Source organism: Lytechinus variegatus, chromosome 12 (assembly GCF_018143015.1).
Source record: "Lytechinus variegatus isolate NC3 chromosome 12, Lvar_3.0, whole genome shotgun sequence".
Lineage (NCBI taxonomy): Eukaryota > Metazoa > Echinodermata > Echinoidea > Temnopleuroida > Toxopneustidae > Lytechinus > Lytechinus variegatus.
In genome coordinates this window covers 32,208,007-32,224,545 of record NC_054751.1, presented here as the reverse complement: position 1 = coordinate 32,224,545, position 16,539 = coordinate 32,208,007, and the positions used below count along the sequence as shown (strand labels likewise).

General features: G+C 34.9%; 1 protein-coding gene across 2 annotated transcripts in view; it reads right to left on the bottom strand.

Annotated features, from left to right (window-relative positions):
- Positions 1-16,539, bottom strand: part of LOC121424943 (G protein-coupled receptor kinase 5-like) — a 79,119-nt gene that overhangs the window by 30,853 nt on the left and 31,727 nt on the right. For both annotated transcript variants that reach the window (XM_041620840.1, XM_041620841.1), the window contains 3 exons: positions 9,802-9,908; positions 3,547-3,624; positions 2,823-2,923 (listed from right to left, as the gene is read on the bottom strand). In XM_041620840.1, the coding sequence (XP_041476774.1) occupies positions 2,823-2,923; positions 3,547-3,624; positions 9,802-9,908 (286 nt within the window). The remainder of the gene's footprint in view (positions 1-2,822; positions 2,924-3,546; positions 3,625-9,801; positions 9,909-16,539) is intronic.

The following is a 16,539-nucleotide window of genomic DNA, read 5'->3' as shown; positions in this document are numbered from 1 at the left end:
ATAAAAATAAAAACAACATTGAGCAAAACCAAGATCAGAAATCCATGGACTATACCTCGCAAATGGTCCATGCAGTAATGTAAAATAATACATTTTCATGGAAAGTGATTTTGATACATAGTCAAAAACTAAATGACATATCTAAAGCTAACAGATGAATATTTATTACAACTACAATAACAAATTTCCCCTCTATGGACGCCTGAAGTAAATTGCTTTTAGAGAGCAAGACAGGCAGTGCTCTATGTGAAAGGGAATCATTATATTTAAATGGAATCAGTATTTGGGCGAATCGATGGCATGAAATATGTGGGTTTTTAAAGCGATCACATCTGCTCATTTCAATTACATCTAGATTGGCTCGCTTTTGAAGGCATACAGCTCTGGACATGGTGACCAGAAAATCAAATTACCTAAAGCTTTCAAGTACACCAAGGATTTGTTGCAGGGGAAGATGGACAATTTGTTTTCAAAAGCATAAAATAGAAAAACCTTGATTCATAATCCTCATATAACAACACAATTTCAATATATTGCCTGCCTACTGTACATCCATCTTATCCTATCAGAAAACCAGGTACAGAGCTTTTTGAACAGATACTGTATGAAATTGAAACGGAAGAGCAAATCTTGTGTGATAAATTTTGTTTTTGTATAGAAAAGATATCAAAAGACACCTGTAAAACAAAACAAGGATTTTATCGGTTACAAAACAGAAACAATGCAAACAATAATCTGCTTCATATAGTATGTTTCTTCAGCATTATTATATATGCTTGTATATTATCATGATGATACAAGAGATTTGTTTAATCAATGCCTATTTAAAAAAAAAGAATTTTTTCAGTTTCATATAAAAAAAAACTCATAAAACATTGCAGAATTTTAATTTAAACTCTTCAATATTTCTTGTCTGGTTATGACAATTTTATTAAATCTTATAATATCTACATGCTTTAATATTTTGTCCACAGATCATTTCATTTATCTAATTATTTTTTATTGTTTAACTTTATTACAAATAAATTGGGGGAGGGGTACACTTTCCTTTGCAACTTTTAAGAAGCTAGAAAATCCGACCTTGATCATAATTACAAACATCAATACAAAATACTAGTAACATTAAATGGGTCCCCTATGCCAGGTTACATTAATATTTTGTTAACATGGTTCTTGTAATGATATTGGTTTCTGACGGGAAATTATCACATTCACCATTCCATTATGCATTTAATGAGCATGTTATACTGAACGGTTGTAATTAACACACCTGGCACATACATCACATCAGTTTAATTACCATCTACATCACAAGAGCATCCATAGTCAAGCTTCCACTGTTTAATCATATGACAAGTTCATCGCCACTTCACTGCTTAGTGTAAGAAATATGCACTTAAATGAATTGCCATTTTCATTCGTAGAAAAAAGGCAGTTCAATAAAGGTGGGAAAGGAGAGGGATTCCCCCTCTCCATACCTACTCACTTCGATCTATTGCCCCCTCCCACCCCTAACTTCGTTCCTAAATTTATATCAACATTACGTCATACAGGCAAATTTATGATATAATTGAGCAAAGAAGTACTGGGGTAAATGGTTTGAGTCCTGTATGTAAAAAACTCTCTGAAGAAATGAAATGGGCTTTTATGAGCAGTTGGGCTTCATGGACATATTTTCCTCAGGAGACACTAAAAATAGTATAAACCATACTAATATTAAGATGCACACAAGGACGTTTATGTAGGGCGATAATGATGATGGCGTTTAATAGCATTTGTATAGCGCCAGTTATCTGTAAAAAAAATAAATAAAAAAAATCCAAAGGTGCCGGCTCCCCAATATGTCACATATTCTGGGTGTCCTGAATTATTTGAATATAGAGATCAAAAACAAATCTCTTATCTTCAAAATAGATTGCAAGTTTGACAAGTCAACCATAGCCGATCTGGATTCATTGAGTCAAAGAAAAAAAAATCAATGAATGAAGAGTATAGAGCAGACACAGGAGGCTTATCTAGGGGCAAGGCCTATACAGTATTTCTTCAGAAACATTTCCATAAAACAGCTCATATGGGGTGGGGCACAACAAATTTCAAGGCCAATGAGAGGAGCATCAAGGTCGATAGGGAATCCACAGGTGTGGCCTCTGATTGACCTTGTATTAATTAAAGCACAGAAATAGCATAATGGAAAGTAGATTAAAGACATCTCTCAAAATGTTCTAAAGAGAATAACACAGCTGTCCATCGAAAATGACCTTAATCATGTTTGAACGTACTCACGTTCTACATTCACCGAAAAGCTCTGTTCCTGGTGGGTGTTTCATAAAGCTGTTCATAAGTTAAAAACGACTTGAAGAACGACTGGTGATCCTTTCTTGTGGTAAATGGTATATTCATTGGCGATGGTTTAGCGCATAAGAACGGATACCAGTCGTTCTTAAAGTCACTCTTACAAACTTACAAACAGCTTCATGAAACGACCCTTTGGTGTATCTAGTTATGTACTACATTCATTGAAAAGCTCTGTTCCTGGTGTATCTAGTAATGTACTGACATTCTACATTCACTTAAAAGATCTGTTCCCGATGTATCTAGTAGTGTACTTACATTCTACATTCATTGAAAAGCTCTGTTCCTGGTGTATCTAGTAATGTACTGACATTCTACATTCACTTAAAAGATCTGTTCCCGGTGTATCTAGTAGTGTACTTACATTCTACATTCATTGAAAAGCTCTGTTCCTGGTGTATCTAGTAATGTACTGACATTCTACATTCACTTAAAAGATCTGTTCCCGGTGTATCTAGTAGTGTACTTACATTCTACATTCATTGAAAAGCTCTGTTCCTGGTGTATCTAGTAATGCATTCTGACATTCTGTTACCTTCTCTCCTTCAATCATCTCCAATCTTTGTAGACTCTGATGAGAGAGAAGAGAAAGAGAGGGGGAAGGGGGAGGAAAGAGAGACAGAAACAAAGAGAGAGTGTTGAAGAAAGAGAGAGGGAGAAAGATAGAGAAAGGGGGGACAGAGGACAGACAGGGGAACAGAAGGCAGCAACAGACAGAGACAATGAGAGAGAGAGAGAGAGATAGAGCGGTAAGGATATCAATCATTAAAAAGTTTAAACCCATTCATTCATCTATGATCCATTCTCAAGCTTTTATAACCCAAATTCTCCAGAACACTTCCATGATTTTAAATACAGTGAGTGGGCAAATACTGGTTTTGCTTTTGGGATGACAGACAAACCTGATCACCGAAGTTGATCTGAAGCAAAGCTGGTGTCATGACTGTAGTACATGTCCATTTTAATATGCTCCAAAGAGAAAGTTATTTGACATATAAAAAACTGTAACACTTGCATTTTTGTAACACACACAAATGTAATGATAAAAATAAAGGATTCTTTTATAAATATCAGAGATCAACTAAGAACATAGCACCATAATAATAGATCACGAACCAATTCATTCATGATACATGTATTAAATGTGACATATCTGATGAACCACTCAAGAGCAATTATAAAAATGTTTCCTACCTCTTGTGATATATATTGATGAAAGATTTCATGACTTTGTCTGCTCCTGTCATCCTGTGAAGAAACTTCATAGCGACTCTGAAAAAAATATCAATAACAATTTATAAGAGAGCGACTCTGAAGAAAACATAAATAACAATTATGAAACAACCATAGATAAGAGAATTTTTTGTATGAGTTCAACAATAATAGTGCAAGGATTTTTAGAAAGGAAAAACTTTCCTCAAGACTGGATTTTCAGAACATCGACACCCTAGTTTCTAGTCATAAAATTGAGAGCCCCCCCCCACAAAAAAAAAGAAGCTCCAATTCTTATTTCTTTACAAATTTCATGAGCTTTTGTCATAAGTATATAAGTTGCCATTTTTTGCCACAGATGTATTAAAGTTACCTTGAAAAGTTATTTTATAATGAACACAACACGTTCATGTGTCTCATCTAGTCTCATGTTGTCACATACTTTAATACAATTTGTATGCAGGGCTGCAGTAGTAGTTATCATAGATCATCATAAACATGTAGAACATATTCAAATTGTATCTTTATAACGAGTGACTATGACATTTTTTATGTAACAGTTGATTCAATGACGATGCAGACACCATGGCCAATTAGTTGTCTAGCAATATGTGTAATTTAATTTTTTGCACATACTGGTTCTCACTTGCTACTGGATATTATCATACCCCGGTCATATCAAAATACAAACAAAGATTAAAAATAACATTCCCTGGCATGAAAGTCTGTCATTACAATGCTGCATCCAAACAACTATTTTTGGCCAAGAAAATGAGACTGTAAAACATATTTGATCTAACATTGTGGCATTCAAGCATGTCAGAACCCAACCCTCAAATGCCCCAAAAGTAGCGTTTTAAAACATGACTTTACACAACCACAGTAGCCAAAATCTGTTGGACACAATCGTTCCCAAAGAGATCAATACTAACATCCGAAAAAGACTTTGCCAAGTTCAATCAAATGAAAGATGTCAAACTGCCAGAATGTCTTGTGAAACAGCAAAGGAGATATTGGGTCAGAATCATCCCTAATGAAAATGAAATGGCACGAATGCTCTAATCACAGAAACGTACATGTAAATCCTGATTGATTAAATGTTTGCGATACTGGGTTCAATATTCCCTTAAATGCAGCCATTAGTTTAGTAGTGTGCCTGAGGTTTGACGAGCTAATATGAAACATTCTTGATTTCTTTAGATGGAGACAGAACTCCCGAGCAATCATAGAGATATTTCCATTATCAGTTTGATGGAGCTAGGTGGATATTATTCAAGCAATATAATGGAAATATTAAAATGGGTCAATGCATTTTTGCAGAGCAGCACATTACTTGGATCTGGAAGTGTCATCACACTAATGAGTACAGGCATTCATTTTATTGGACGCCGATTGCGAACTCTAGTCTAGTGCACAGACACAATAATTTTCTTACTGAGATGTTAGTTGTAATACTATACATGTACAGTACGTGTTGTCCTGCTTGTTGCAGTCATACCAATTAATTAGATTTGCTTAAGGTGAAACATCTCAACTGATCACACCTAACCTTCTTGCTTGACCTTTGATTCAAAACAATATTAATAGCCCTCTTTGCCATCTACCAACCTTTAAAAGGAAAATAGCTGAAAACTTTAAAGCAAAATAATTGCAGTAAAACACTAATTTCGTGAGAAAGTCTGTAAAACCAAGGTTAAGTATGACTATATCATCGTGGATCTAGATCTGGTACAGTTACATAAAATGAACTTTGTGAAATCATAAAATCTAAGCTGAAAAACGATCACACTGAAGATCACCAACACAGATACGCACATGTGGGACAGTGTATTATTATTGCTGGAATAAAGACCCGACGGAAGTGACCGAAGCAATTACACAATTTCTTCCAGAATCCTTCGGTACATATTTTTTATTCATAAAACAGACACTTGGGTGGTCATTATATTAGATTCTGTAAAAGGTCATTTTGAGATCGTTACCAAAACTGGAATTATCTTTAACAACCTAAATAAGAACTTGAGGATAAACCTTCATACTAAATCTAAGAGTTCATGAACTTGAGAATTATGACCTTTGACACTGAGTTGAAATTTAGGGGCTATCCACCCCTTGTCTACACGTAGCATTTCTTTTACCTCGAAAGGAAAAATAAATTGTACAGGTGTGATGTTAGGCTACATACAAAATCTTATTTCAGTGGCAAGGCCTAGCAGCATGAGAAAATAGTCTGCATACACCAGACCCTGTCTTTTCATAAACTATAATGATAAAAGTGACTGGACACCAGGCTACAGCCCAACTAGAGCATGAAGATCTCAATACTGATGAATGGCTGCCCCAATTTAATAACAGATATATTCCCAATTAGCCATCCCCATATCCAATTTCTGACAGTACATACGGGCCTTTAAACGTTACAACTGAGAAAAGGTCATCACTGTGGCTTTCGAAGATCTCACACCCAGAAAACGCAAGCTTTCCAATCATGTACAATTGAAAGAATACAACCATCATAGCCAAAAGCTAGTGCCATACACATACTTTAAAAAAATTAGGGAATTCTTCTTTTCACATGTCGATGGAAGCTCGATTGAAAATCTCATTATGAATGATTGGAAAGAAACATTATAAGTAGTTATTTTCACCTTGTTGTTCAAAGAGTGGAATTAATTCGATGTTATCATGCAGAAGTGATATTGGAGAAGAACTGTTTATTCATTGAAATAAATTCATAGGTTTGCCCATTCATAAGTGCCTCCGCCAAGATTGACAATTTCAATATAGCATTCTGATATTATGGAATGGGTAGGGCTATCAAGAAATGAAAACTGGTTTCAAGTGTGAGATATCAATTCTCTTTATTGAGTTTATACTTTTTAACATTAAAGGTCAAGTCCACCCCGGAAAAATGTTGATTTGAATAGAAAGAGCAAAATCAAACTAGCATAATGCTGAAAATTTTATCAAAATCAAATGTAAAATAAGAAAGTTATGACATTTTAAAACAAGGCTCCACATTAACTTTTTTTGGTGGTGGCCCGTTCGGGCCACCAAACCCTTCAAAAAAATTTTTTTGGTGGCCCATTAGTAAAGTTTGGTGGCCCGAAAAAATAAAGAAAAACATTAATTAAAAATGAATAAAACAAACTGAAATATTCTGCAGTCACTACCACGTACCACTATTCTTTGTAGTGTACATCTTGTATGAAAATCATGCTTGCTGTTATTTTACTTTGCTTATTTTGTGGTAATATATAAATTGTTCTATCATTGTAAATATGAAATGATTGAAAGAGAATAAAAGAATTGTATTGTTCCCAGGATGTGTGGACTTTTAATCTCCGTATAGACACACACTCATAATGGTAAAGTAAATAAATAGTGCATATAGCAAACTCAGATAGATTTACAAAACAATGATTTTTCCTTTCTTCCTTTTTGATCGTAAAACCTAGATTATGCAGGCCCCAAATCCAGTTTATTTTCTCTTTTCCAGCATATTATAGCAGGAGAAAATCACAGAAAAATATGCTGCAGAATTAGAACAATGTGTAAAAGGGGGAAATAAACAAAAATAATTTTTAGAATAGTATATTGAAAAAAAGAAAACATAAATTGTAAAAATGAATAAGTGAAGTAAAACAAAAGAAAAAATAAAGAAAGAAAAAACAAAACAGGAAAAAATAATTGAAAAAAAAAAAGAAACTGTAAGAAAAGTGAATAAGGCAAAATTATCAAAAAATGGGGGAAATTATTATTATTATTCAGTAGAAATGTGTTCTTTAATCAGGTATATTCAATGGCAAGGGGTATAAATGGTTTAATCACTGTAAAAAAAAATGAAAGAAAAAAATAGGAAAACGGCAAAAGTTATCTGGAAAAAACAGAAAATTCCTTCCCTATATTTGACAAAATGATGGAAAAAATTCACATTTCATATCAATGAAATGCCTTCCCAAAGTATTTACTTCCTCAAGAGTGGTTTAAGAAGTCATTTATAAACAAGAAAGAAAGAAGCTGTCTATTTATTTTTGGCTAGAAGAGACACAGCTTCGAAATAAACCAAATATCAACATAGATACAAATGCACACGTGGGACTGTGATGTACTCACCTATGTGTTTTATGTGTATTAATGCATTTGGAAATCGGTCTTTTTGAGTCAAAAGAGAGGTCATAATTCCTCCTTTTTATGCTTGCAAATAATCAGGTTTCAGTAATATGGACTGTAGAAGGGCATTTTATTGGTGTAAAATGTGACTTTGACGTACATTTTCAAAGTTCTGGGAAGATTACTTAGCAGTAACACTTCGTATCGCAGCTCCCTGAGTCTGAGTAGTCTGCAAGCGCACAGCTAGCTACCTGCAGTGGTTTCATGCATACGCTGCAAAGCTCAGCCAGACAGCCGGCGCGGCCGGCTGCATAATAGTTATACTGTCATGACTATGCACTCTTTGTGTGTGTGTGTATTTGTGTGTAGATTAACAAAAAAGGCGCATGACGAATTGACTTGCAATTTGAACAGTAGAAAGTTGATAAATGCATGCAAAATCGGGAGAAAAATTACGCTACTTTGAAAATTATTGGTTGCCCGATTCGGGCCACCAAGACTTAACATTTTTTCAAGAATGGTTGCCCGGATGAATTTTTGGTGGCCCCGGGCCACCGGGCCACTGCTAATGTCGAGCCTTGTTTTAAAATTTCATTAATTTTTCACAAAACAGTGATATGCGCAACTCAGTGACATGCAAATAAGACCAGTTGATGATGTCCCTCACTCATTATTTCTTTTGTTCTTTATTGTTTGAATTAAACAATATTTCATTTTTTACAGATTTGACAGTAAAGACAACTTGATTGAACCATATAGTATTTAAACAATGCTAATTCCACATGTTCAGGGAGGAATTAATCATTATTTTACTTGACAATGAGGAGAAAATTAGAATATGTCATATTTCATATAATAAAGTACAAAAGAAATAGTGAGTGGATGACATCATCAGTCTCATTTGCATACCGAAAAGGATGTACATATAACTATTTTGTGAAATTAAGCGAAACTTTAAAATGTCATAACTTTCTTATTTTACATCCGATTTTGATGAAATTTTCTCTGTTATGCTTGTTGGATTTTTCTCTTTTTATTCAAATCAATTTTTTGTTGGGATGGACTTGTCCTTTAAATAATTCTAAAACAAATTGGCTCGAATTCACAAAGGTGGTTTTGAAAACCTGTGGTTGAATCCATAGTTTATGCAGATTTCCGGTATAAATTACGCTTAATTTAGCGCGTATATAAAAAATGTCCTATGCTGATGCGCGCTTTTGTCAGTGCGCCAAATTGACGCCTGTTACCATGGTTAGATACGCTATTTTATTCATGAGTCCACTGTTTGAAGAGTGGACTCATGAATGAATAGCGTGGATAACCAGGGCAACAGGCATGAATTTGGAGCACTGTGACAAAAGCGCGCGTCAGCATTGGAAATTTTTTAATATACGCGGTAAAATAAGCGTAATGTATACACAAAATCTGCATAAACCATGGACTCAACAGTGGGTTTTCAAAACCACCTTTGTGAATTCGGGCCATTGGGTTGTGTCCTTTCTAGGGTATACCTAGTCCCCACTGTCACAATTCACATCATGATTGAAACCGTGGTCTTAAATCACGCTATAATCTTGGTGATCGTATCGGATCAGATGTGGCAATCATATTCGTTGCAGAAAACTTTTGGATGCTTAAAATGTTTCCGCAATCATCTACAAAAAATCAAATCAAGGCCTTCATAACAGATTGCATAACATTGAGCTCAAGGTATAATGTAAAATTGTAGCTTGCTTTTTTTATTGACGGCAGTAGAAGGGCCTTGGAGGGCAAGTGTGAGGGAGAAGAGAAATAAGAGGATAAGGGGGAAGAAAAGGAGGGGAAAGGAGAGAAAAGGAAGAAGGGGAAGAGGGGAGGGGGAGAGGAGAAGGGGCGGAAAGGAGAGGGGGAAGAGGAAGGGGAGGTCTAGGGAGGAAGAGAAAGAGCACAGAGTGGAGGGGAGAGGATAATGAAAGGAAGGAGAATGGACGAGAAGAACTGGTATTGGACGTCACTTCACTGAGCACAAATCAATGATTTTCACCCAAGTCTGAAATACATAAAAATAAGTGGCAAAGGCATGATAACCTCAACTTATAGTACACAGCATAGGCTTGGTTATTTCTATTCAAAATAAATACTTACAACTGTATCTAAGAATGTGATGGCCCTTTTGAGCTCTGGTTTTGTATCACAAAACTCCCTGAACAGTGCCCTGCCTATCGGCTGCTCATCACATATACTCTCAAATTCTGTCAAGAGAAGAAGTGAAAACACAACGATGAAGAATTAAATCATGATCATTAATATCAAAACACAATAAAAATCAGTACATGCATCAGGAGCTGTTTCATCAAGCTATTCATGTATGTTACAAATGACTTGACCAACTAGTGACCCTTTAGGGAAAAATTACTCTGTGGCTACCTGAAATGTTCAAAGAGCCCTAGAACATATAAAAAAGAGCTGTGGAAAAGCCTGATTCACTGCAATGTTACAGCTTAATCACTGTTGCAGTTTAAAAAAAAGAAGTTGTGAAAAGAAGTACCCCAAAATTAAAAAAAAAATTTTGGCCTGCTTGTGCTAAGTCCTAATATGCAGCTGACTTGGCACAAAACAGTTTCCAGTTGTGCAGAAAGTTATGCGTTACTACTTTAACAAACAGCCTTATGAATATTACCTACAATGCAGGTGAAATATCAACCAACCTGATAAAAAATCAACTAGAAAAAAACAATGTAAAATTCTTTGATGTGATAAAATTAATTTGGTAAGATTGATGTTCTATATGCCAAAAATACAAGACTACAGCTTATAATCATGGTACATGCAAGTCTAGTACGTGACAACGTGAGTACGAGGTTCTTGACTTTATTAGGAATCTACTAATCAATATAAAATCACCCATTATATATGCCTGTTGAATGTGCATGCATACATGTAGGTGAGTTCTTAGAATGGTTGCTATTCTACAACACGTAACGGGAGCACCAGCATAAATTTCCTTTCGCCGCTGCCGCTGACTGAACCAGAGAAGTGCCCAAATAGGTGCTATCATATTTCTAGTTTTGATAGAAAGTGGGTATATGTCACTGTTTCTGCACGGCTTGCATTATGGGGTAATTTAATGTCATTGGAATGATACGTGTAAGACTACAAGCAATACAGGGGCATGATTCATTCAAATGTATCAGGTTTTCATGTATGTAGCTGTTACAGAATTGAAAGTATCAGGATCTGAACGATAAGTGAGAGCAGGGGGCTGGAATGGGCTCAGACATACTGCATTATTCAACAACAAATGAGTCATAAACGTTCATATGAGATTTAATAGCATTATGATCAAAGAAATTATAGCAAAATCTTGAGTACAGCATTATTCAAGACTTCATCAATTCTATATCATCATTACATTTTCAGTAGAGTGATATAAAAAATTCAGAACAGTCGAGAATAAAAAAGGAAAAAAATTACATAACTGTACATTGGGCATCATAATAACTCATTCTAAATAATGACCTTGAAACTTTAGTGGGTTTATTTCATCTTATTTTAAGGCTAGAATCATAAATCAGAATGTAAAAAAAAACAGATAAACATGGTTATTTCAGGACAGCACTCAACTGAATTGTTTCCACTCTTTTTCAGCCCACCCAACACATATGGCAGATAAGAGTTTGACCCAGGAAATACAGGTCAATTTCAGAGTGTATGAAATACATGTAAGTACTGGAAGAAGCCCTGTTACCAGTACATTAAAGGACAAGTCCACCCCAACAAAAACTTGATTTGAATAAAAAGAGAAAAATTCCTCAAGCATAACACTGAAAATTTCATCAAAATCGGATGTAAAATAAGAAAGTTATGGCATTTTAAAGTTTTGCTTATTTTCAACAAAATAGTTATATGAACGAGCCAGTTACATCCAAATGAGAGAGTTGATGACATCACTCACTCACTATTTCTTTTGTATTTTATTATATGAAATATTTTTATTTTCTCATCATTGTCATGTGAAATGAAGTTTCATTCCTCCCTGAACACGTGGAATTCCATTTAACATTTTGTGCATCAGGGAAGGAGGTCCTAATCTTCAAATTCGTAAAAATTGAAATATTGAATGATTCAAACAATAAAAAACAAAAGAAATAGTGAGTGAGTGACATCATCGACTCTCTCATTTGGATGTAACTGGCTCGTTGATATAACTATTTTGTTGAAAATAAGCGAAACTTTGAAATGTCATAACTTTCTTATTTTACATCCGATTTTGATGAAATTTTCAGCATTGTGCTTGTCTGATTTTTCTCTATTGATTCAAATCAACATTTTTCTGAGGTGGACTTGACCTTTAAATTGCGATCTCTGTTGCTTTCAAAGGACATTCAGTTTCCTTGATTCTGCAAAATCACCTTTCAAAATGTATATTTTTAATTGTTTACTGTTCACGTTATGAAACAAGTTTACTTTCATAACCAACGAACATTTGACTGAAAAGCAATCTTTGAAAACCATGTTTATAGGATTGTATTTATTACAAAATTGTATCAATTACAAAATAACAAAGACATACTAGAGATGAAAGTACAGTCACTTCTATTTTAAAATCTAATACCTATAATAGTCTTATTAGGAAATATTGTAAGATATACTGCCGCCTTCACGGAAAACAAATCTGTTTAAATTCAAAACAGGGAAATCTGGGTAAAAAAAATGAAAATACATTTCAATTGATTGCTTTTTAAGTGTTAAAATAAATGCTAAATGAAATCTCAGTTTTATGCATTTGAGATCAGTTTTAGCTTGAGCACAAAAAAAAATTATTTCATGCATTTTTTTAATATACAAATCTGAAACAGTTTACTGTTATTTTTAACATAATGGAAGGTGGTTTTCTGAGTGCTACATCTTATTCATTTTTTTACTATTGAGATCTAATTCAGAAAATTCAGCCTTGCTCTCATCTGTAAAAGAAATAGTGTGACAAGGTGGGGGGGGGGGGGTGGAGGGAAAGTTTTGGGATGGGTGAGTATGACTTGTTCTCTTGAATTGTTGTTGTTTTTCATTATTGTTTATGTCAAGTATCTTGCTTGGATTTGTAAATTTTTTTGTCATGTACAGTAACTGTTGTTAAAAATATTCTGGACCCCAAGGAAGAAAAGCATTGGTATATTACAAAGCTGAGTGAGTTTATTAAGCAATTTCACTATACATTTGATTTTATTATTTACCTTGTATTGTTTTTTATTGTGATATGGGGAATAAATTATACCAATACCTTCAATGTCTCCCACAATCCATACAGAATCGAAAAGCAATATTTCTTTTTTTCAAAACTTAGATGGCTGAGGAAGAACGTAGACATATCCTTGTTTGACCTCGATCAACCCTTTCTGAAACTATTACTTCAGAATTTGATTTGAGTCATGGTAGAGAGCGAAAAAATATCGGAGCTTACATTCAATTGGTACCCCCTGCAGAACACACATATCCAAATCAAATTGAGTAGAAATTACTGCTTGGCAAAATGAGAGTGAACCAAATATATTTGACATTTAAAATACATTTTGGATGACTGACCTTCAACAGACAAACATGTGATGGAGCTAGAATGGTAGTTTTTATGACTTCTCTAAATTATCTTGATTTGGTAACCATTTTAGGTAAATTAATGAGAACTGGGGCAATGTTTGTATGAATAGATTTATTTGGCGTTAGTAAATGGGGGTGGCTGTTATGGGCAATATGCCACAGTTGCATTAAAGATAACATCAGCTGAAGCCTAGAAATGCATTTCCTAGTCCCTTTTTTTTGTATGCAACATTTTTGTCATGTGTTTCATCTACCCAATAGAAAGATAACATGCATGTATTTGTCAATGTTAGACTTTCAATATTTATGATGCTAGGGAACAAAATGGATCACAAGAATGTCTCAAAAGCAAAACACTCTCATTCACCAATATAGATCATGTAAAACAAGGCCTACTAGTACTACATGCCAAACTTCCCAATATAGAAATACTTCGATATGTATTAAGAATAGTTTACAGAGCATGAATAAAATATTCTCCTACCCTATCGCGACAGCCATATGTGAGAAACATACCTTTATGAATGGAAAACTATAATATCCTGTTACCATGGCAACAGTTTTTGACACAGCATAATAATGTGTTTTGCACATTTGTCCCAAGTCCAATGTGTGTACCAGTATGCATTGGGAAGGAACTGAGGAAGAAGTTTTTTCTGCAAAAAAAATACATTGCAACAATATGCAAGTACCACAGCAATGCAGTACCCAATGCATAAAAAAAATGTGTAATGCATCGTGTACATCTGCACTCCAAGACCAATATGTGTTTTCCTGGGCCCGTCTTACTAAGAGTTACAATTCATCCGATTAATCGCAACTATGGAAAGCCAGCGATGTCAACATCTAAAATACACGTTTGTCGAAAATATTTCCTGGAAATGATGTATTTTCATACATTCACTGTTTTCTTGACAATTCAGTATGATTCTCTTTGTTTTCAAAGGACATTGTGCAAATTTCCTAAAAAACAAAATTATGACACTGATGGATTTCCATATACTTGAGATTGATGGGGTCAATTGTATCTCTTTGTATTAAAGACAGGGCCCTGCTCTCATGACCATTTTGCTGAATCTGAGGAAGTAGTTTGAACCGTAATATACGCAGATTTTTCTACTTCTGAACACTCAAAAAGTGACAATGATTTTGGTATCTAAGGCCGGCCTAATAAGACTGGCAACATCGCTGCTGAGAGTGTAAACACGCAGATGTTGGGTCGACTGCCTAATGGAGTGACCCAGTTTCACCACTTGCCCCAAGCAATAAAAAACAACAAGCTGTCCTGGGAATGTCACTAGTACGGTAGTCCATTCACACTTCACAAACTATAAAAGAGACATGACATACATGTATGCTCAGACTGCGACATTTGCTTCGTTCTTTGGGCATGGAATTTAAAGTTCTAGTAGAGTTTTTGGTTCAGAATAATAAAGATAAGGATTTCTAGGGTTTAAGGTTTAAAGGTTAGATGTTATGTTTGGGTTTCAAGTAGCAGATTTTCCATCAGAGCAATTGTCACTGGATCAAATGTCATGGAACCAAACATGTAACACTTAAATCTTTTTAATGCATTCACACTAGATGAAATATAAAATTTTGATTTTTTACAAGAGGGCATACCAATTATAGCAAAATGGGGATCACAGTTTAGAAAAAATAGCAAAAAAAAGATATTTTTTCAATTGTATGCTCACAATGCTCTCTTTTTACTCCTGTTCCCTTTCCGGGGGGGGGGGGGGCCACTTACATTGACGAGTGGATACCATGCGCGACCAAAAAGACACGTAAAAAGGATGTCTTTTTCACGAAAGGGCACGTTACGTACGTAACGTGATAAGGGTGTCAAAAACACAAAAATATTGAAAAAAGGGTATCTATTTCGCTCGGAAAAATATATGTGTTTAGGGTCAAATATGCGGGGATGATAAAACAAAATCAAAATGTTTTATATAGGATGTCCTTTTTGCCCCAACACTACGTGTTAAGAGTCTGATTTGCGCGAGGTGTGGAAGGTGGGGCCGTACTAAATCAAAATAATGGTGTCTAAAGGTAAAACCGACGACCGACAGACGCGTGACATAACAATAAAATATCTCTGTACTTGTTTAGGGGTTCATTTGAGGGAATACTTGCTAAGAGTATCATTTTGTTTCCAATACTTGTTAAGGGGTGCATTTTCAGAATATGGAAAATACGTTGTTAGGGTGCTTTTCAAGACCCCGTGGTCGCGCATGGTATCCACTCGTCAATGGAAGTGCCCCCCCCCCCCACGGGTTCCCTTTCCATTATCACAATGTACAATAACACCTGCATGTAACCCACAATAGCTTGCTCCACCATGGATCATCTCTAGACGCAAGTACAGTGTAGGCCTACATGTTGCTCAAACTGTCTCAATGAATTACAAGAAGAGCCAAGACATCAAGGAAAGAAAAGCAACCCCATAGTAACTCTTCTATTTGGCAATACAACAAAATGATTTATTTTCATATCAAACTTTAAATTCTCTTCCACCTTCCATCAAGAAGTCAGAATCAATTAAGAGAAAAGAAAGGTAAAGAATATAATTACATTCTTGCTAGTTATCATGTAATATGACTTTAGTTATTCATTTTTGTTGATTTGTCCTATCAAACACTTGACATCCCCCCCCCTTCAATTTGTTGTTTGCTTTTGTATTGTCAATTTAATCATTTTTACATTATGCTGAAATGTTATGATAACGGTTGGTTATAATACAGACACTTTCCTTCCTGGTGGGTGTTTCATAAAGCTGTTCGTAAGATAAAAACGACTGGGGATCCTTTCTTTTGGTAAATGGTATACACCATAGGCGATGATTTAGCGGGTAAGAAAGAATCACCAGTCGATCTTAAAGTCGTTCTTAACTTATGAACAGCTTTATGAAACAGCCCCCTAGTTATTACCTGCCAAGCAATACTTCATCAGTCTATATGTATGTAGTAACAAGACTATGTACAATACATCACATCAGTGTTTGTTAATATTGCTTTGGTGCAATGAAGTTGAATTCAACTGAAAGTTTGTTGACAAAACCAGGAGTATTATACTTCAAATGTAATAATAAATAGACAAATATGAGAGTGAAAGTGAACATAGGAAGCTAAGAATGAAGCCTTGAACATTGTGATCCCCAAAATTTCAATGAATTGGCTCTAATTGACTTACATGCAATACAATACATCATCATCATTCATGCCTTTCTGAATCCACTTCTTCAGGTTATGTATCTCTATGCATGATAGATATTTCTTCACCTCTCCCATC